Source organism: Oncorhynchus kisutch, unplaced genomic scaffold (genome assembly GCF_002021735.2).
Source record: "Oncorhynchus kisutch isolate 150728-3 unplaced genomic scaffold, Okis_V2 Okis02a-Okis13b_hom, whole genome shotgun sequence".
Classification (NCBI taxonomy): domain Eukaryota; kingdom Metazoa; phylum Chordata; class Actinopteri; order Salmoniformes; family Salmonidae; genus Oncorhynchus; species Oncorhynchus kisutch.
The window spans coordinates 4444499-4466964 of NW_022261979.1; the positions used below are offsets into that span (position 1 = coordinate 4444499).

General features: G+C 40.0%; 2 protein-coding genes across 4 annotated transcripts; one reads left to right on the forward strand and one right to left on the reverse strand.

Annotated features, from left to right (window-relative positions):
* The first annotated feature begins 102 nt into the window (after positions 1–102).
* Positions 103–996, forward strand: LOC116359251 (extensin-like). The gene has a single exon (XM_031811810.1). The coding sequence runs from the start codon at positions 103–105 to the stop codon at positions 994–996; it is 894 nt and encodes a 297-aa protein (XP_031667670.1).
* Positions 997–1859: 863 nt separating this feature from the next.
* LOC109878007 (gasdermin-E-like) lies at positions 1860–19218 on the reverse strand. Of its 3 annotated transcripts, none has more exons than XM_031812218.1 (10): positions 18952–19212; positions 17167–17419; positions 16759–16963; positions 12722–12896; positions 10802–10922; positions 10209–10334; positions 8992–9119; positions 6888–7059; positions 6707–6780; positions 1860–2254 (listed from the first exon to the last, which is right to left on the reverse strand). In XM_031812218.1, the coding sequence occupies exons 2-10, from the start codon at positions 17387–17389 to the stop codon at positions 2027–2029; spliced, it is 1452 nt and encodes a 483-aa protein (XP_031668078.1). In that variant the 5' UTR covers positions 17390–17419; positions 18952–19212; the 3' UTR covers positions 1860–2026. The 3 variants fall into 3 exon arrangements, with proteins under 3 accessions (XP_031668078.1, XP_031668080.1, XP_031668079.1); XM_031812220.1 differs by having other exon boundaries at positions 1906–2254; positions 19173–19218; XM_031812219.1 differs by lacking the exon at positions 18952–19212 and adding an exon at positions 18301–18469 and having other exon boundaries at positions 1906–2254.
* Between the last annotated feature and the right edge of the window lie 3248 nt (positions 19219–22466).

Sequence of the window (22466 nt, forward strand, 5' to 3'; positions counted from 1 at the left end):
GTATTGTTATCAGCTTGTATTACCTTATACATGTAAATGAAAGTATAGTGGCTGGTGTGGGACTGCTTGGGGTGAGTGGGTCCTCTGAGAGACTGAAATGGGATGAGTGGAGGCCCCACACATACCTCAGAGAAGTATCTAATGCCCTCCCAGTCACCCCATCCCAATCCCCTGGATATAGACCCTCTCACCTCAGAGAAGTGTCTAATGCCCTCCCAGTCACCCCATCCCAATCCCCTGGATATAGACCCTCTCACCTCAGAGAAGTGTCTAATGCCCTCCCAGTCACCCCATCCCAATCCCCTGGATATAGACCCTCTCACCTCAGAGAAGTATCTAATGCCCTCCCAGTCACCCCATCCCAATCCCCTGGATATAGACCCTCTCACCTCAGAGAAGTATCTAATGCCCACCCAGTCACCCCATCCCAATCCCCTGGATATAGACCCTCTCACCTCAGAGAAGTGTCTAATGCCCTCCCAGTCACCCCATCCCAATCCCCTGGATATAGACCCTCTCACCTCAGAGAAGTATCTAATGCCCACCCAGTCACCCCATCCCAATCCCCTGGATATAGACCCTCTCACCTCAGAGAAGTATCTAATGCCCTCCCAGTCACCCCATCCCAATCCCCTGGATATAGACCCTCTCACCTCAGAGAAGTATCTAATGCCCTCCCAGTCACCCCATCCCAATCCCCTGGATATAGACCCTCTCATCTCAGAGAAGTGTCTAATGCCCTCCCAGTCACCCCATCCCAATCCCCTGGATATAGACCCTCTCACCTCAGAGAAGTATCTAATGTCCTCTCAGTCACCCCATCCCAATCCCCTGGATATAGACCCTCTCACCTCAGAGAAGTATCTAATGCCCACCCAGTCACCCCATCCCAATCCCCTGGATATAGACCCTCTCACCTCAGAAAAGTGCCTGATGCCCTCCCAGTCACCCCATCCGAATCCCCTGAATATAGCCCCTCTCCATTCTCACCAATAACCATTACATCTTAGTTGTAATGACAAACAAGGAATAATAATAATAATCAACATCCTTTCCTGATCTGTCCTGAACTCTTATTCATGTTGTAAAGGTTTTACAAGTCATAAAGAAATACAATGACATCGTAGTATAATTAAGTTGTTCCTTCTCTCTCTCTAACAATATCCATCCCTCTCCACCCCCCCTCCCTGTTCTCCCCCCTTAACCCCACCAAAGCCACGCTTAACCCCATCTGCCATCATTACTCCCCCTTGCCTCCCCAAGCCAAGCTTGTCCCACCCTTCCATCCTTACCCTCTTACCCACCAGACCCAGTTTATCACCACCTCCCCTCTACTTCCTCATTCATTCTCCTTCATTCACACACAACATATAGCTTAGTCCTCCACACACCCATTCTCTCCCACCCTCCTACACATATTAATATTCACCCTCCTTCACTCTCCCATTCATATGTATAGACATATACCCACACATACTCCCACTCATACCCTCTCACCCACACTCACTAGGGTTTCTGATGACAAAATGTCTTTGTTCTTCAATCACTGAATCTCACAGACATCACAGGAATGGACCATCATTCTGACTCCACATATTCAGCATTGGGGATGTCTAGGGTATCTTTGAGTAAAGAATCATTATTATCTGTAATGTCCCACTTTATGTTGTATTATCTAATGGGGATCCTAATAAACTAACCCCCCCTCTGTAATGTCCCACTTTATGTTGTATTATCTAATGGGGATCCTAATAAACTAACCCCCCCCCCCCCCTCCCTCCCTCCCCCCTCTGTAATGTCCCACTTTATGTTGTATTATCTAATGACTAGAAGAATGGAGGTCGGGACGTCTGATATCATTTGTTGAACTTAACTGAAAACATTACAAGGATACATTCACTGTTGATCACTGGTTCTGTGGCTCAACTAGTGCAAGAGTAAGACATGGAATGGAATACTGAGTGTATCAGTTCAAACAGGATTTACAAGTTGCATGGTCTCTCTCTCTCTCCCTCTCCCTCCCTCCTTACACTAAAGAGGCCAGGCCTTTCACAGTGATACTCATGACTAGAGGAAGGTATCCAGGCTGGTCCTTCATCTCTGTCCTCAGTGTGTCCTCCTCTCTCTTCAGTGTAACTTCAGAGTGACCAAAGAGACTCTCTGTCCTCTGATACACCTCCTCCTCAGTCAGAACAGCCAGACCAGCATCTCTCAGAGAGAGGGTCTCCCCACTCCCTGCTGCCACATGCTGCACCTGGAGGACAAGCAGCACAGGAATTAATGTGGCATCTGCATCCCTAGAATTTGCAACAATGAAAAACACTTTAAAATGACAAATAGTTAGACATGATGCATGTTTTAATTGATACTGAACTGTTTATCAATGTGAAACATAATGGAAGTCCTTTATACTGCAAAACCTGATTTGTATGCATTGTTTAAAATACTTAGAAGCAAATAGGCTTGTCCCAGTATTGATGAGTAGAGTTATTTTGGAGATTTAGAGATATATTATTTTGAATTATATAAAATAAACAAATGTATTTCATATCATTAGTGTTACAGCCTTGTAGATCACTCATTACAAAGATATACAAGGACCTTAAGCATTCTTTCCAGTGGCAAACTGTTATCAGGAGAGGGGTCTATATTAAATAAAATGATTCGCTAATCAGTATGTTAGCTAATTAGTATGTCTCACATGTTATGATTCCAGTGATAATTTGGTGTGTTTAAATAAAACGTGTAATTGGTGTAACTCAGTTTAAATGAAGGGAAATTACACTGAGCAAAATGATTAATCAAATCTCTTTAGTAAATGATTAAGTAAATTACTTTTAAAGGTTAAATTACCTTAGATTTGAGATCGGTGGCCTCCATTTAAGAAACTCCTAAATTACTTATAAACGTGTAATTGATGTGACCTATACTGTCACGGTTCATGAATCCACTGCCTCCCTCTCTCTTTCTCTTTCTCTCTCTCTCTCTCTCTCTCTCTCTCTCTCTCTCTCTCTCTCTCTCTCTCTCTCTCTCTCTCTCTCTCTCTCTCTCTCTCTCTCTCTCTCTCTCTCTCTCTCTCTCTCTCTCTCTCTCTCTCTCTCTCTCTCTCTCTCTCTCTCTCTCTCTCTCTCTCTCTCTCTCTCTCTCTCTCTCTCTCTCTCTCTCTCTCTCTCTCTCTCTCTCTCTCTCTCTCTCTCTCTCTCTCTCTCTCTCTCTCTCTCTCTCTCTCTCTCTCCCCCGTGTTTGGGTGGGCGTGGTTCCCAATCTCGGCCTGATTGTCTGTGCCAGCTGGAATCACTTATCTTCCCTTTATATGTTCTGTAACCAGTGTTTCTTGTTGTCAGATCGTTGTTACTTCTCTGAGGTTGTGTCGTGTGTCCGTGCTCATCTCTCACCGCCCTTGTGTGGATTATCTGCTGTGCTCCCTCCTACCCATCCGGACACACTCCCCTGGATTTCTCAGCACGCTATCATCGGAAGATGCGCCCTAGTCCCTGGGTCGGATTCCGTCTGAGTACAGTCTGTCTGTCCTGTTGCTGCTGTAAACTGTATTCATTAAACCATCGTTGCTTGCATCTTGCATCTGCCTCTGTATTGGCACATATACTTTGATGCAATACATCATTCAGGGCAGCCCCACCACTATCCAGGAGATGGCGCTGTTCTGCATGTAATTCTGGATTTCATTCAAACACATTTGATTTGTAATTGCTTGAGCTAATAAAGCACACAGTACATGCTCGTTCCCTGTTGTACTGTTATTTTGGTCAATTTGATTTGAGGAAAGGCAGCTCCCTAATGCAGCTGTTTCAACCTCCCTCAGTGATCTGTTATGGAGAGGCTAGCCTGGGGACTCAGTCAGCTGTAGCCCACTTGGGTGCTGCCATTGAGATTCATTAGTAGTGTCCGCCCAAGAAGGCTTGATGTCATTTGCCAAAGATAAATAGACATCTTATCTCTGGTAGAAATGTCATAGTTGTTTATCGTCTTCTAGTTAGCTAGCTGAAAAGTCATCATGAATCATGTCAACAATCTCCTAGCAAATTATTTTAAAACTTGTATGGATAAAACATCTTGGTGCTCATCAACCACTGAACAGGCCTCAGTTAAATAGAGCAAGTTAGAAAATAATTCAACCTGAGTGGTTTGGATGGAACTTGCGGTGGCTAACAGCTGCTGTTTGAGGTAGCTAGCTAGCTACTACGTGTTGTTGTTAATGATTGATGTCAGAATGTAAAAACCCATGGAACTGAATCTATGCAATGGTTGAAGCGAGGCAGAGAGTAGCTTTATAAACATTGTTGCTTTATTCATAACCTGAGCATCTTGTTAACAGACAGGCAGAGGCAACTGCACTCAGAATGGTGTTCTGCTGCGTCCCATCACTAACAGTGATTAGCAATATTGCAGAGCGATGCTGATATTGATTCTGAAGTCAAATAGACTTTACTCTATAAAGTATGCTGGACTACCGTGGTCTTCCTTGCAATAGGAGCCAAAGATATGGGCAGTAGCCTATACACTGGTCATAACCCACAGAACCCAATTTATTTTGCAACGCTCGCGCACGTGACGCAAGCGGTGTAGTTAGCCTGTAATCAGCTGACTACACCGCTCATGTCACGTGACGCAAGTGGTGTAGTTAGCCTGTAATCAGCTGACCACACCGCTCACGTCACGTGACGCAAGCGGTGTAGTTAGCCTGAAATCAGCTGACCACACCGCTCACGTCACGTGACGCAAGCGGTGTAGTTAGCCTGAAATCAGCTGACCACACCGCTCACGTCACGTGACGCAAGCGGTGTAGTTAGCCTGTAATCAGCTGACCACACCGCTCACGTCACGTGACGCAAGCGGTGTAGTTAGCCTGTAATCAGCTGACCACACCGCTCACGTCACGTGCGCGAGCGTTGCAAAATACATTTAGAAATCTATATTATTAAATTATTGCAACCACACTGCTCACGCGCGCCAACGAGCGTCTGCGTTGCCAAGGGCTAAAACAGAAGTCAGTTCTATTTCTGATGCAGATCGCGCTGCAAGTCCTGCCTCTCCCATCTCCTCATTGGTTTATAGAAGCAGGTACCCACGTGCCATCTCCACATTGGTTATACCCACGTGGGTGACTGAAAGACGAACGAGGTCAGTGGCGGTAATGGACCTAATTTATGAAAGTTGCCCATCGCAATATAAAGTCAAGAGAAGAAAAGGCCTAGAAGGAGGAGACATGACTAGAAACGATTCGGTTGACCATTTTATTGAGGATTAATTGTCAGAATAAAGGACCTTGTGCATTTCAGGTAAAATAACAACTCAATGTTTATATCCCAGTACAAATTAGCTAGCAACAGCAAGCTAGCAAAATAGGACAAATTAACTAGCACGTGCAAGCTAGCTATCTAAATTGTCATAAATGTTTAATGCTTTTCGACCTGTCCCCAAAATAATGTAATTGGTTCAGAGTTTGTTTTGATATCTTAACCTGCGTGTCATGATCGCGTTTTGGTGTGGAGAGACAAAATACATTTATGCACGATGCACGCAGCCGGTTTGGGTTCCATGCTATGCTATAACTTTTTTTGTGTGTGGCTCAAAACTAATTTCTGGGATTGGTAGTTATTTATGATGGTGCATTCAATGTTTAGTGTAGTAATGTATCAATGCATATTCACTTTTTTCATTGAGTTTGCCCCACCAATATTTTTGTTAAAAATTGCCACTGGTTACCGTCATTGGTGTCAGTACTGCTACTGGTGGTGTCTCCTGACCCCTCCTGTCTCAGCCTCCAGTATTTATGCTGCAGTAGTTTATGTGTCGGGGGGCTGGGGTCAGTTTGTTATATCTGGAGTACTTCTCCTGTCCTATTCGGTGTCCTGTGTGAATCTAAGTGTGCGTTCTCTAATTCTCTCCTTCTCTCTTTCTTTCTCTCTCTCGGAGGACCTGAGCCCTAGGACCATGCCCCAGGACTACCTGACATGATGACTCCTTGCTGTCCCCAGTCCACCTGGCCATGCTGCTGTTCCAGTTTCAACTGACCTGAGCCCTAGGACCATTCCCCAGGACTACCTGACATGATGACTCCTTGCTGTCCCCAGTCCACCTGGCCATGCTGCTGCTCCAGTTTCAACTTCCACCTGACTGTGCTGCTGCTCCAGTTTCAACTGTTCTGCCTTATTATTATTCGACCATGCTGGTCATTTATGAACATTTGAACATCTTGGCCATGTTCTGTTATAATCTCCACCCGGCACAGCCAGAAGAGGACTGGCCACCCCACATAGCCTGGTTCCTCTCTAGGTTTCTTCCTAGGTATTGGCCTTTCTAGGGAGTTTTTCCTAGCCACCGTGCTTCTACACCTGCTTTGCTTGCTGTTTGGGGTTTTAGGCTGGGTTTCTGTACAGCACTTTGAGATATCAGCTGATGTACGAAGGGCTATATAAATAAATTTGATTTGATTTGATTTGATTTGGTGGTACAATGTTATCATAATGGTAGAAATATTAGTTTATTTAACATGGGAAGATACATTTACATAAACCTAAATACATTTACATAAACTCAAATACATTTACATAAACTCAAATACATTTACATAAACTCAAATACATTTACATAAACTCAAATACATTTACATAAACAAAAACCTAGAAAAATGAACTCCAGGTCATACAGGACTGGAGGCTCAATCAAGCAGGTGTGAACTCACCAGGATCTGCAGGGCCTGTAAGACTGGAGGACTGCAACAGGATCCCAACACAGAGAGACCTTCATCTGTCATTCCTGAATAAATAAATATACACACATAAAACCACAGTAGTGAAACTAGTTTCCCAGGAACTGATCAAATAATAACTGGAGAATCCTGTGAAAACTGCTCTCTATCTCACCATCCATGGCACTGACAATGAGGTGGACGGCACTGAGAAGTGAGGATCTGATCTCGTCCTCATCCTTCCCATCACATTGGTCTACAAGATCCAATATGGCCTGGACTGTTTCCCTCTCAGACTCTTCCAGGTCACCCAGGTCAGGAGTCTCACCTGCATACATCTGATCCAGCTGTGACAAGACAAGAGAGAGAGGAATATATTAATTCCTGCCATTAGGTAGGTAGGTAGGTAGGGGTGGGTGGGTGGGTGGGTGTGTGGCTACTACTATATGACTACTACTATAGGGCTACTACTATAGGGCTACTACTATAGGGCTACTACTATAGGACTACTACTCTAGGGCTACTACTATAGGGTTACTATAGGACTACAAAAGGGCTACTATAGGACTACTACTATAGGGCTACTACTATAGGGTTACTATAGGACTACAAAAGGGCTACTATAGGGCTACTACTATAGGACTACAAAAGGGCTACTATAGGGCTACTACTATAGGCCTACTACTATAGGACTACTACTATAGGGCTACTACTATAGGGCTAATATAGGACTACAAATGGGCTACTATAGGGCTACTACTATAGGGCTACTATAGGACTACAAAAGGGCTACTATAGGACTACTACTATATGACTACTACTATAGGGCTACTACTATATGTCTACTATAGGGCTATTACTATAGGACTACTACTATAGGGCTACTATAGGGCTACTACTATAGGACTACAAAAGGGCTACTATAGGACTACTACTATATGACTACTACTATAGGGCTACTACTATAGGACTACTACTATAGGACTACTACTATAGGTCTACTATAGGGCTATTACTATAGGACTACTACTATAGGACTACTACTATAGGTCTACTATAGGGCTATTACTATAGGACTACTACTATAGGGCTACTACTATAGGGCTACTATAGGACTACAAAAGGGCTACTATAGGACTACTACTATATGACTACTACTATAGGGCTACTACTATAGGGCTACTACTATAGGACTACTACTATAGGACTACTACTATAGGACTACTACTATAGGTCTACTATAGGGCTATTACTATAGGACTACTACTATAGGACTACTACTATAGGAATACTACTATAGGTCTACTATAGGGCTATTACTATAGGACTACTACTATAGGACTACTACTATAGGACTACTACTATAGGACTACTACTATAGGGCTGGGAGGGTTATGGCCTGGAGGTGAGCTGCTGGGTCCCTGTTAGAGACATTCTGGACCCAGCCCTCATCGCCGACCTCCACCGCTGGCACCCCGGTCAACCAGGTATGCGCCCATGTAGGGTGCCAGGTGTCGCTCCTAGAGGGCGGGGTACTGTCATGCCCTGATTTGTTTCACCTGTCTTTGTGCTCGTCTCCAAACCCCTCCAGGTGTCGCCCATCTTCCCCATTATCCCCTGTGTACATATACCTGTGTTCTCTGTTTGTCTGTTGCCAGTTCGTCTTGTTTGTCAAGCATACCAGCGTTTGTCCTGTCAGATCCTGTCTTTTCCCAGCCTCTATTTTTCTTGCCCTCCTGGTGGTTTTTGACCCTTGCTTGTCCTGACTCTGAGCCTGCCTGCCGTCCTGTACCTTTGCCTCTGTTGCTGAAATAAACATTGTTACTTCGACTCGGTCTGCATCTGGGTCTTACCTTATCCTGATAACACGCTTTTTCCTCCAACTTTCGCTTTACTCCATTGAAAAAGGCCTCAATCTTCAGGAATAACAGTAGCCTAGACAATGTCTCCTTTTACTCACTCGCTCTCTCTCTCCCTCTCCTCAGCAGCAGGGGCATGTCAGGTGAGCGGCCGGAATCAGTTTCAGTTGGACATAAGCTATACATTTTATTGTGTTGCAATTGGCTGAAACAGATAACAAGAGCCGTCCTCTTCCTCTTTGCCGTCCAATCAGGTCCATTCGGTAAATCAATTGTAATTACACATACCCAAATACCTGTGGCAATTAGATCAGACATGACCCAGAGCCGAGACAAAAGTCAGAATTTAGGACCCGAACCCACTCGGGTCCCGGGTCGGATTTCAGATCTGTTGGACCCGTGAAGACCTCTACCACTCACCACACTCTCCAGCACACTGACTGCCTCTCTGTCCTCCATGGTTGTCTTGAGGAGCTGGAGCAGAGAGGAGCGTTTGGCCACCGGCAGGACTGACAGCAGCTGGAAATGACCACTCAGTTTGTCCAGTTCTATCAACGCACAAACAACACAGAGACCATTTTGTTAAAGTGTCCTATTTTTATGTAGCAAATCATTTCATTTTATATTCCAAAAGTGTGGAAACATTGTAATTACTAATCAAAGAGAACGATTTAAATATGGAACATTATATTCAGTAGACTACATTACATGTTGACCAGACGTTCCATTCAGTAGACTACATTACATGTTGACCAGACATTCCATTCAGTAGACTACATGTTGACCAGACGTTCCATTCAGTAGACTACATTACATGTTGACCAGACGTTCCATTCAGTAGACTACATTACATGTTGACCAGACGTTCCATTCAGTAGACTACATGTTGACCAGACGTTCCATTCAGTAGACTACATTACATGTTGACCAGACGTTCCATTCAGTAGACTACATTACATGTTGACCAGACGTTCCATTCAGTAGACTACATGTTGACCAGATGTTCCATTCAGTAGACTACATGTTGACCAAATGTTCCATTCAGTAGACTACATGTTGACCAGACGTTCCATTCAGTAGACTACATGTAGACCAGACGTTCCATTCAGTAGACTACATTACATGTTGACCAGACATTCCATTCAGTAGACTACATGTTGACCAGACGTTCCATTCAGTAGACTACATGTTGACCAGACGTTCCATTCAGTAGACTACATGTTGACCAGACGTTCCATTCAGTAGACTACATGTTGACCAGACGTTCCATTCAGTAGACTACATGTTGACCAGACGTTCCATTCAGTAGACTACATTACATGTTGACCAGACGTTCCATTCAGTAGACTACATGTTGACCAGACGTTCCATTCAGTAGACTACATGTTGACCAGACGTTCCATTCAGTAGACTACATGTTGACCAGACGTTCCATTCAGTAGACTACATTACATGTTGACCAGACGTTCCATTCAGTAGACTACATGTTGACCAGACATTCCATTCAGTAGACTACATTACATGTTGACCAGACGTTCCATTCAGTAGACTACATTACATGTTGACCAGACGTTCTATTCAGTAGACTACATGTTGACCGCTGAACAGGAGGCATTACCCTCCACTGGCATTATTACCTTCGTTCAGATTTAAGGGGCTGTTGGCATCAAAGTCGCCTCTCAGGTCCATAATTCCATCCTCTTCAATCTCATCCTTTGACGTAACCTTTTCAAAGCCCCCATTGTTGCGGATGAGGCACAGCTCTGTGGACAAGAGCAGACAACAGTCATAACCAGTCACTCACAGACAGATAAAGTGTCCATACTAAATACAGTGGCTATACTAAATACAGTGGATATACTAAATACAGTGGATATACTAAATACAGTGGATATACTAAATACAGTGGATATACTAAATACAGTGGATATACTAAATACAGTGGCTATACTAAATACAGTGGCTATACTAAATACAGTGGATATACTAAATACAGTGGATATACTAAATACAGTGGATATACTAAATACAGTGGATATACTAAATACAGTGGATATACTAAATACAGTGGCTATACTAAATACAGTGGATATACTAAATACAGTGGCTATACTAAATACAGTGGATATACTAAATACACTGAGGAACATAGACGCTGGCTGTGTACTTTACCATGGTACTTAACCATGCAGCTATACCTGGGACATTGACAAACCATACACTTCCTCACCAAACTGTCCATTGCATTTGATGTAGAGCTCAATCAGACTGTAGGCCATGACAGTATTTGCAGGAATACCCAGTGACACATCACTTTCTGTCTGAGTACTGCCGATCTGCTTCATAGAGGCCTGTGGAGAACATTTAAAATTAGTCAGAGACGAGCCAGATTCTAACCCAGACAGTCACATATTCTACACCACCACATTTTCAGGAAGTGGTTCTAATGATAAAAACACGATTTGCTGCCTTTTGAGAAGTGTAACTTGGTCAAATTTAATTTGGGATTTCACCTAATTTGAACAGTCTCTCATAAAGAGCAAAGGTTCAACTTTGTAAAAAATTATGTTTTCCCATCTCAAGAGATATTTGTTTAAATGATTATAGTAAGTGCCTATTAAGTAACAAGGTTGACCATATCAGGGTTGACCATTTTAAATCAGCCATAAATATCCTTGTGACAGGGGTAATGGAAGCCTGTTCGCAGGGAGTGGCAATGGAAAGCAAGCTCCCCATTTATTTGTTTAAATCTATGGAGAACAGGTTTGAAGTGTTACGCTCAACCCACTCAGTTTTCCACCACAAAACACCAGAAAATGAACTAAAAGAGGAGAAACAGTTTTTACCTGCTTTTACACCATGATTTAACTATTAGATTTTGAATATTTCTTTAGAAAACAGTTTCACCATATTAAAAATCAGAAATGACTTTGTCAAAACAACAAAAGAACTAGGGCCTTTTCAATGATGGTGAAAACGTGGAGAAATGTTGGGATAGGTGGTTAAACATTTTCCAGAAGTCACAGTCAAAATGCTGAATTGTGGCATTTTAGAAGTCTTTATTCAAAAGGAAAAATTGTACTGAAAATATCAAAGGTACTCTGTGAGTATTACGACTACTGAACAGACATCTGTGAGTATTACGACCACTGAACAGACATCTGTGAGTATTACGACCACTGAACAGACATCTGTGAGTATTACGACTACTGAACAGACATCTGTGAGTATTACGACCACTGAACAGACATCTGTGAGTATTACGACTACTGAACAGACATCTGTGAGTATTACGACCACTGAACAGACATCTGTGAGTATTACGACCACTGAACAGACATCTGTGAGTATTAGCACTACTGAACAGACATCTGTGAGTATTACGACTACTGAACAGACATCTGTGAGTATTAGCACTACTGAACAGACATCTGTGAGTATTACGACTACTGAACAGACATCTGTGAGTATTACGACCACTGAACAGACATCTGTGAGTATTAGCACTACTGAACAGACATCTGTGAGTATTACGACTACTGAACAGACATCTGTGAGTATTACCACTACTGAACAGACATCTGTGAGTATTACCACTACTGAACAGACATCTGTGAGTATTACGACTACTGAACAGACATCTGTGAGTATTACGACTACTGAACAGACATCTGTGAGTATTACGACCACTGAACAGACATCTGTGAGTATTAGCACTACTGAACAGACATCTGTGAGTATTACCACTACTAAACAGACATCTGTGAGTATTACCACTACTGAACAGACATCTGTGAGTATTACCACTACTGAACAGACATCTGTGAGTATTACCACTACTGAACAGACATCTGTGAGTATTACCACTACTGAACAGACAGACATCTGTGAGTATTGCCACTATCGAACAGACAGACATCTGTGAGTATTACCACTACCGAACAGACATCTGTGAGCATTACCACTACTGAACAGACATCTGTGATCTGTCAATATGGTCCTGACATTGACTTTATTTATGAAGGCCTAGCTATCATGAAGTGAGATTATTGAGATTAAAAATCTATTTTACAACAGAGATGATCTAAATCTGAGTTACCAGTCAAATATAATTCACTTCAGTAGAACACTTGGTAATCTTTCCTCCTACCTTCCCGCTCAGGAACACACAGGCGCTCACGTTGGCTCCTACATTGCCATGCTTAAGGACATTGTTTGTGACCGGGCAAGGTAGTGACGTCATAATCCTCTCCGTCAAGACGCCTAACACTGCCCTGGGATTTGCACGGGTCTGCTTAATCACAGGATGGGACATGTCCAGAACTCTGCAGGAGGGACACATTTTAGGTCATATTTCATAGAAATCTGGAAACACTGGAAAGCTACTTTAAAAGTAAACAAATGGATGTACCTTTAAACTAAACTAGTAGTGAAAACAGTGAGGAGGTAGTTTAAGGAAGTTGCTAAACCAGTACAGTTCCACTTCTTTCTTGTCTGAAATCACTTCAACCTGAAAATTTCCTTTTTACACAAAAGATACCTGCCTGATGTCATTGCAACCAGTTTTGCTCGCTGGTCTTGGGTCTTCGACTACTTGGGAAGGTGAGCTGTATGATCTATTATGACTGTTATGACTGTTATGACTGTATAATGACTGTAAAGACTATATATTACTGTTATGGCTGTATTAATACTATGTTGACTGTTATGACTGTATCCTGACTGTATATGACTATTATGGCTGTATTATGATGTATTATGACTGTATATGAATGAACATTATTCTATTATGACTCTTATGACTGTATTATGTCTATTATGAGTGTATATGACTGCATTGTGACTATTATGACTGTATTATGACTATTATGACTGTATATGACTGTATTGTGACTATTATGACTGTATATGACTGTATTGTGACTATTATGACTGTATATGACTGTATTATGACGTATTATGACTGTTGTATGACTATTATGACTGTATTATGACTTGGTATGACTGTATTATGACTGCATATGACTGTATTGTGACTATTTTGACTGTATATGACTGTATTGTGACTATTATGACTGTATTATGACGTATTATGACTATTATGACTGTATTGTGACTTATGACTGTATATGACTGTATTATGACGTATTGTGACTGTGTTATGACTATTATGACTGTATATGACCATATTATGACTATTATGACTGTATTATGACGTATTATGACTGTGGTATGACTATTATGACTGTATATGACTGTATTGTGACTATTATGACTGTATTGTGACTTATGACTGTATTATGACGTATTGTGACTGTGGTATGACTATTATGACTGTATATGACTGTATTGTGACTATTATGACTGTATATGACTGTATTGTGACTATTATGACTGTATTATGACGTATTATGACTGTGCTATGACTGTTATGACTGTATTATGACTGTATTATGACTGTATTATGATGTATTATGACTGTATATGAATGAAAATGATTGTATTATGACTGTATATGAATGAAAATGATTGTATTATGACTTTTATGACTGTATTATGTCTATTATGAGTGTATATGACTGTATTGTGACTATTATGACTGTATTATGACTATTATGACTGTATATGGCTGTATTGTGACTATTATGACTGTATATGACTGTATTATGACTTATTATGACTGTTTTATGACTATTATGACTGTATTATGACTTGGTATGACTGTATTATGACTGTATATGACTGTATTGTGACTATTTTGACTGTATATGACTGTATTATGACTGTGCTATGACTGTATATGACTGTATTATGACTGTATTATGACTATTATGACTGTATTGTGACTTATGACTGTATATGACTGTATTATGACGTATTGTGACTGTGTTATGACTATTATGACTGTATATGACTGTATTGTGACTATTATGACTGTATTATGACTGTATTGTGACTATTATGACTGTATTATGACGTATTATGACTGTGCTATGACTATTATGACTGTATTATGACTGTATTATGACGTATTATGACTGTATATGAATGAAAATGATTGTATTATGACTGTATATGAATGAAAATGATTGTATTATGACTTTTATGACTGTATTATGTCTATTATGAGTGTATATGACTGTATTGGGACTATTATGACTGTATTATGACGTATTATGACTGTGGTATGACTATTATGACTGTATATGACTGTATTGTGACTATTATGACTGTATTGTGACTTATGACTGTATTATGACGTATTGTGACTGTGGTATGACTATTATGACTGTATATGACTGTATTGTGACTATTATGACTGTATATGACTGTATTGTGACTATTATGACTGTATTATGACGTATTATGACTGTGCTATGACTGTTATGACTGTATTATGACTGTATTATGACTGTATTATGATGTATTATGACTGTATATGAATGAAAATGATTGTATTATGACTGTATATGAATGAAAATGATTGTATTATGACTTTTATGACTGTATTATGTCTATTATGAGTGTATATGACTGTATTGTGACTATTATGACTGTATTATGACTATTATGACTGTATATGGCTGTATTGTGACTATTATGACTGTATATGACTGTATTATGACTTATTATGACTGTTTTATGACTATTATGACTGTATTATGACTTGGTATGACTGTATTATGACTGTATATGACTGTATTGTGACTATTTTGACTGTATATGACTGTATTATGACTGTGCTATGACTGTATATGACTGTATTATGACTGTATTATGACTATTATGACTGTATTGTGACTTATGACTGTATATGACTGTATTATGACGTATTGTGACTGTGTTATGACTATTATGACTGTATATGACTGTATTGTGACTATTATGACTGTATTATGACTGTATTGTGACTATTATGACTGTATTATGACGTATTATGACTGTGCTATGACTATTATGACTGTATTATGACTGTATTATGACGTATTATGACTGTATATGAATGAAAATGATTGTATTATGACTGTATATGAATGAAAATGATTGTATTATGACTTTTATGACTGTATTATGTCTATTATGAGTGTATATGACTGTATTGGGACTATTATGACTGTATTATGACTATTATGACTGTATATGGCTGTATTGTGACTATTATGACTGTATATGACTGTATTATGACTTATTATGACTGTTTTATGACTTGGTATGACTGTATTATGACTGTATATGACTGTATTGTGACTATTTTGACTGTATATGACTGTATTATGACTGTATTATGACTATTATGACTGTATTGTGACTTATGACTGTATATGACTGTATTATGACGTATTGTGACTGTGTTATGACTATTATGACTGTATATGACTGTATTGTGACTATTATGACTGTATTATGACTGTATTAGGACGTATTATGACTGTATATGAATGTATTATGACTATTATGACTGTATTATGACTGTATATGACTGTATTCTGACTATTTTGACTGTATATGACTGTATTGTGACTATTATGACTGTATTATGACGTATTATGACTGTGCTATGACTATTATGACTGTATTATGACTGTATTATGACGTATTATGACTGTGCTATGACTGTATATGACTGTATTATGACGTATTGTGACTGTGTTATGACTATTATGACTGTATATGACTGTATTCTGATGTATTGTGATGTATTATGATGTATTATGACTGTATTATGACTGTATTATGATGTATTATGATGTAGTATGATGTTGTATGACTGTATTATGATGTATTGTGATGTATTATGACTGTATTGTGATGTATTATGATGCATTATGATGTATTATGACTGTATTATGACTGTATTATGATGTATTATGATGCATTATGACTGTATTATGATGTATTATGATGCATTATGACTGTATTATGATGTATTATGATGCATTATGATGTATTATGACTGTATTATGATGTATTATGATGTAGTATGATGTTGTATGACTGTATTATGATGTATTGTGATGTATTATGACTGTATTGTGATGTATTATGATGCATTATGATGTATTATGACTGTATTATGACTGTATTATGATGTATTATGATGCATTATGATGTATTATGACTGTAAAATGACTGTATTATGATGTATTATAACTGTATTGAACATATGTATAGTATAGGGTAACTCACCTGTTTTTTGAGTAGTTGTGTAAGTCCTTCACATCAACCTTCTCTTTGTTCAGGCTGCCAAGGGACAGCTTCTGTTTGGTGGACCATTTCCCTTCCACGGTCAGGTTGAAATCAGCCAACTTTGCCTCCATGTTTCCATCTGCATTCATTTCTTTCTTGTCACCAAATGTCCCACTGTAGTCCACAAAGTCAGACTCCTTGACAGCTGAGGGAAAGTTCAACATTTGAATGGACTCTATGCTATTATACCACAGCACATATCTTTAACAGACATATCCATGACACTATCATTATCCTATTCTGCTCAGAAAAACAAGAGTAGGATAAATATTTAAATCAATGGTCAGATATTTTAGAACAACAACAACCAATAGTTATTTGTCACTAGCGGGATGCTCTGGTGCTTACTTGGGCTTAAAGGTGTGTTTCCAGGCTCTCCAGGCTCCAGAACATCACCGAGGGTAAAGCCAGGGGACTGGTATTTGGGTTCCTGCCAGAAGCATCTGTGCCTGGTCTTGACAATGAGTGATCGGAGATTCAGTTTGTCTGTGTCATTCAGACTGGACACAGGGATCAGGCGACCTGCATGATCTGTGTCCTTCACGAAGGCTTTTGTGGCTTTGGCAAACATCTGAGAGATGGTGATGGATTGTGTTTCTGGCTGCAGCAGATGACAAAGACACAAATGACAAAGATGCCTAAGAAACAAAACTAAGATGAACACATGAACACTCAAAACATACAACATCTTCTGAAGAGCATTCTAAATACATTTCACAGTTGTCAAGACACTCAATAATGCAAACACTATCTCTTTGAAAGGTTCACTTTCCCTGGGAAAAGAGTGGATCAGAACAGAGTAGCATTGCTTTTGACATGACAGGAAACAGGATATAAACACAAACAGGATATAATTTCAGTCAAAAACATTGGTTGTGTATCATTCAAGGCTATCCATAGCATGCTGTAGATTTTTCTTACTTCATTTTTATATCGCAAAAATCAGCTTTAGTATTCTTCCTCTGGGTCCTTTTGACATTGATAAATTGTGAAGATACAGTTTGTTATTAAGAATTACATACTAGAATGTCTAAAATGCAGGGTGCGGGGAAATGGTTGTCATCCACGTTTAGGTTCTTGGTACATGCCAAGTTACTGCTTCTGAAAATGTTTTGTGACCAAGGTAGTGATGTCATAATCCTCTCCGTCAAGATGCCTAACACTGCCCTGGGACTCACGCGGGTCTCCTTGATCACAGGATGGGACATGTCCAGAACTCTGCAGGAGGGATCCATTATAATCTGAGCCCTGACATTAGCCCTGCCACTACTTTTTAACCTCATAATCTAATGTTCCTAATAGATAATTTGCTGAATACCTGACACCTAAATTAGGATTTCAAGTCAGGAACAATTTTTTATTAACATTCAACAGAAAGCAAACAATCTAACGTTCACTGGTAGTGAAAGTTGTATGTATGCTCTGACAACAAAGGGTATCAAATAAACCAGCAGAGGAAACTAAAATAACCACACTTCTTACCCTTTACTTTGAGAGTTGAAAATAGTTTGATCTTGATTCAAAGAAGCAATGAACAGATACTGTACGATTAGATAAGATGCAAGATAACGCCTTTGAATTTGGCTTATCTACCAAATGAGTGGTTGAAAATATCAGTCCAACTTCCGTTACTAGTGAACTCACAGACTTGACACTAAGGCGTTGTGCTAACCACAGAAGTATAGCCTACCACTTTAGACAGCCTACATCTGTGGTTATGCATGTGCGACTACACCCAGTCACATAAATCTACACTCTTAGAAAGAAAATTCCAAAAGGGTTCTTCAGGCTGTCACCATAGAACCCTTTTTAGTGCCAGGTAGAACCATTTTGGGTTCCATGTAGAACCTTCTGTAGAAAGGCTTCTACATGGAACCCTAAAACTGTCCTACTGGGAATCAAAAGGGTTCTACCTGAAACAAACAAGGGTTCTTCAAAGGGTTATCCTATGGAGACAGCCGAAGAACCCTTTTAGGTTCTAGATAGCACCTTTTTCTGTGTGTGGCTAAACTTCCAACATTCTAATATCAATGATGGCACAGCTATCCAGCGTATATATGTATCCAAAACATAACCTGAAAGAGCAGTATTTCATCGTAGTATTTCATAACCTGCAAGAGCTTCAATACTTACAGTTTTTCACCGTTTCCTATTGAGTCTGACAATTATTGACTTCAATCACTGTGTAACATCATGGGTAACTCTGGGCATCGGCTTTCAGTTGAAAAAAATGCACCCTCTTTTGGTACTTTAAACCAGCACAGCAGCTTTCACCGATCATATAGTGTGTGTTTATAAAGATGCTACTTTTCTTTTTAAACGTCCTCTTCCACATTTATAAGAGGGTAACTTACTTGTCTTTGTTAAGTAACCCTTTTACTTCCACTTCCTCTTTCTTCAGTCTCACTTCCTCTTTCTTCAAAGGACGACTCGAGTGTGGAAGACGTGTTAAAGTTTAAATCCACTGCATCTGCCACCAATTGTGTCTCCATGTCTACACTGGCTTCTCCGCTGTCACAAAATGTCCCACTGTAGTCCACAATGTCACTCTCCTCTCCAGCTGAGGGAAAGTTCACCGTGACCATGGACTCTATTATGCCACAAAACACCTATCTGTAACAGCCACATCCATGACATGATCATTTTCATAATCTATTCAGACATAAACTAACATAAATAATACAATCAAATATATTTCACAAAAACAACAACAACAACGAAACGATGCATTCCAAATGCCCCCATAGTTTGAGTTTCTACCCCCATAGTTTGAGTTACTACCCCCATAGTTTGAGTTTCTACCCCCATAGTTTGAGTTACTACCCCCATAGTTTGAGTTACTACCCCCATAGTTTGAGTTACTACACCCATTGTTTGAGTTTCTACCCCCATAGTTTGACTTACTACCCCCATAGTTTGAGTTACTACCCCCATAGTTTGAGTTTCTACCCCCATAGTTTGAGTTACTACCCCCATAGTTTGAGTTACTACCCCCATAGTTTGAGTTACTACACCCATTGTTTGAGTTTCTACCCCCATAGTTTGAGTTTCTACCCCCATAGTTTGAGTTTCTACCCCCATAGTTTGAGTTACTACCCCCATAGTTTGAGTTTCTACCCCCATAGTTTGAGTTTCTACCCCCATAGTTTGAGTTTCTACCCCCATATTTTGAGTTACTACCCCCATAGTTTGAGTTTCTACCCCCATAGTTTGAGTTTCTACCCCCATAGTTTGAGTTTCTACACCCATAGTTTGAGTTTCTACCCCCATAGTTTGAGTTTCTACCCCCATAGTTTGAGTTTCTACACCCATAGTTTGAGTTTCTACCCCCATAGTTTGAGTTTTCTACCCCCATAGTTTGAGTTTCTACCCCCATAGTTTGAGTTTCTACCCCCATAGTTTGAGTTTCTACACCCATAGTTTGAGTTTCTACCCCCATAGTTTGAGTTTCTACCCCCATAGTTTGAGTTTCTACCCCCATAGTTTGAGTTTCTACCCCCATAGTTTGAGTTTCTACCCCCATAGTTTGAGTTTCTACACCCATAGTTTGAGTTTCTACCCCCATAGTTTGAGTTTCTACCCCCATAGTTTGAGTTTCTACCCCCATAGTTTGAGTTTCTACCCCCATAGTTTGAGTTTCTACCCCCATAGTTTGAGTTTCTACACCCATAGTTTGAGTTTCTACCCCCATAGTTTGAGTTTCTACCCCCATAGTTTGAGTTTCTACACCCATAGTTTGAGTTTCTACCCCCATAGTTTGAGTTACTACCCCCATAGTTTGAGTTTCTACCCCCATAGTTTGAGTTTCTACCCCCATAGTTTGAGTTTCTACCCCCATATTTTGAGTTACTACCCCCATAGTTTGAGTTTCTACCCCCATAGTTTGAGTTTCTACCCCCATAGTTTGAGTTTCTACACCCATAGTTTGAGTTTCTACCCCCATAGTTTGAGTTTCTACCCCCATAGTTTGAGTTTCTACCCCCATAGTTTGAGTTTCTACACCCATAGTTTGAGTTTCTACCCCCATAGTTTGAGTTTCTACCCCCATAGTTTGAGTTTCTACACCCATAGTTTGAGTTTCTACCCCCATAGTTTGAGTTTCTACCCCCATAGTTTGAGTTTCTACCCCCATAGTTTGAGTTTCTACCCCCATAGTTTGAGTTTCTACCCCCATAGTTTGAGTTTCTACCCCCATAGTTTGAGTTTCTACCCCCATAGTTTGAGTTTCTACCCCCATAGTTTGAGTTTCTACCCCCATAGTTTGAGTTTCTACACTCATAGTTTGAGTTTCTACCCCCATAGTTTGAGTTACTACCCCCATAGTTTGAGTTTCTACCCCCATAGTTTGAGTTACTACCCCCATAGTTTATTAAGTTTCCACCCCCATTGTGCCTCAACACAATAATGTCCTCTGAGCTTTCCGGACAATTCCTTCGACCTCATCGGCTTATTTTTTACACTGACATGCACTGTCAACTGTGGGACCTCATATAGACAGGTATGTGCCTTTCCAAATCATGTCTAATCATTTGAATTTACCACAGGAGGACTAAAATCAATTTGTAGAAACATCTGAAGGATGATCAATGGAAACAGGATGCACCTGAGCTCATTTTCGAGTCTCATAGCAAAGGGTCTGAATACTTATTATATAAATAAGATATTTCTGATTTTATTTTTAATACATTTTCAAACATTTCAAAAAACCTGTTTTCGCTTTGTCATTATGGGGTATCTAAAATGGATTTTTTAAAGTTTTTACACATCTTAGAATAAGGCTGTAGCATAACAAAGTGTGGAAAATATTGTACATACTCCAATCAAGTTGTAGAAACATATCAAGGACAAGGTTCTCCCATTTCCACCAAGGAACTCTGTAGTTCTGTCAGAGTGATCATTGAGTGATCATTGAGATCTTGGTCACCTCTCTGACCAAGATCCTTCTTGCCCGGCTGCTCAGTTTGGTCGGACGACCAGCTCTAGGCAGAGCCTATGTAGTTCCATATTCCAGTGAAGGAGATCACTGTGCTCTTGGAAACTTTCAACACTCTAGACATTGTTTTATACCCTTCCCCAGATATATGCCTCATCTCATAGAGCTACGGACAGTTACTTGGACTTGGTATAGTTTCTGCTCTGAAATGCAATGTCAACGGTGGGAACTTATATAGTCAGGTGTGTTTCTTTATAAATCATGTCCAAGCAATTGAATTGGCCACAGGTGGACGCCAATCAAGTTGTGGTGATAACTCAAGCACAATCAAAGGAAATTGGATGCAGCTGAGCTCAATTTGGAGTGCCATAGTAAAGGGGTTTGAATACTAATGTAAATGAGATATTTCTTTATTTCATTTTCAATCCATTTGCAAACATGTCTAAAAACATGTTTTCACTTTGTCATTATAGGGTATTGTGTTAAACGACTGAATGAAAACAATCCATTTCTAATCCATCTTAATTTCAGGCTGAAACAACAAGATGTGGAATAAGTCAAGGGGTATGAATACTTTTTGAATGCACTGTATGTATTGACTGGTGCAATTAATGAACTACTATCTTATCTGTTACATAGTATAAGTATACATAGCATGGTTGGGGTCAATTACAATTTAATTTAAAATTAAATTATTTCATCCACTAATGAAGTG

What these genes read in the sequence shown, in the direction of transcription:
- LOC116359251 (XM_031811810.1), top strand. Translation starts at nt 103, where the DNA reads ATGAGTGGAGGCCCCACACATACCTCAGAGAAGTATCTAATGCCCTCC.
- LOC109878007 (XM_031812218.1), bottom strand. Translation starts at nt 17,389, where the DNA reads ATGTTTGCCAAAGCCACAAAAGCCTTCGTGAAGGACACAGATCATGCA. An exon ending in AAACACACCTTTAAGCCCAA is followed by an intron (nt 16,964 to 17,166) that starts GTAAGCACCAGA and finishes ACTTTCCCTCAG; the next exon opens with CTGTCAAGGAGTCTGACTTT. An exon ending in GTGTGTTCCTGAGCGGGAAG is followed by an intron (nt 10,923 to 12,721) that starts GTAGGAGGAAAG and finishes TGTTCTCCACAG; the next exon opens with GCCTCTATGAAGCAGATCGG.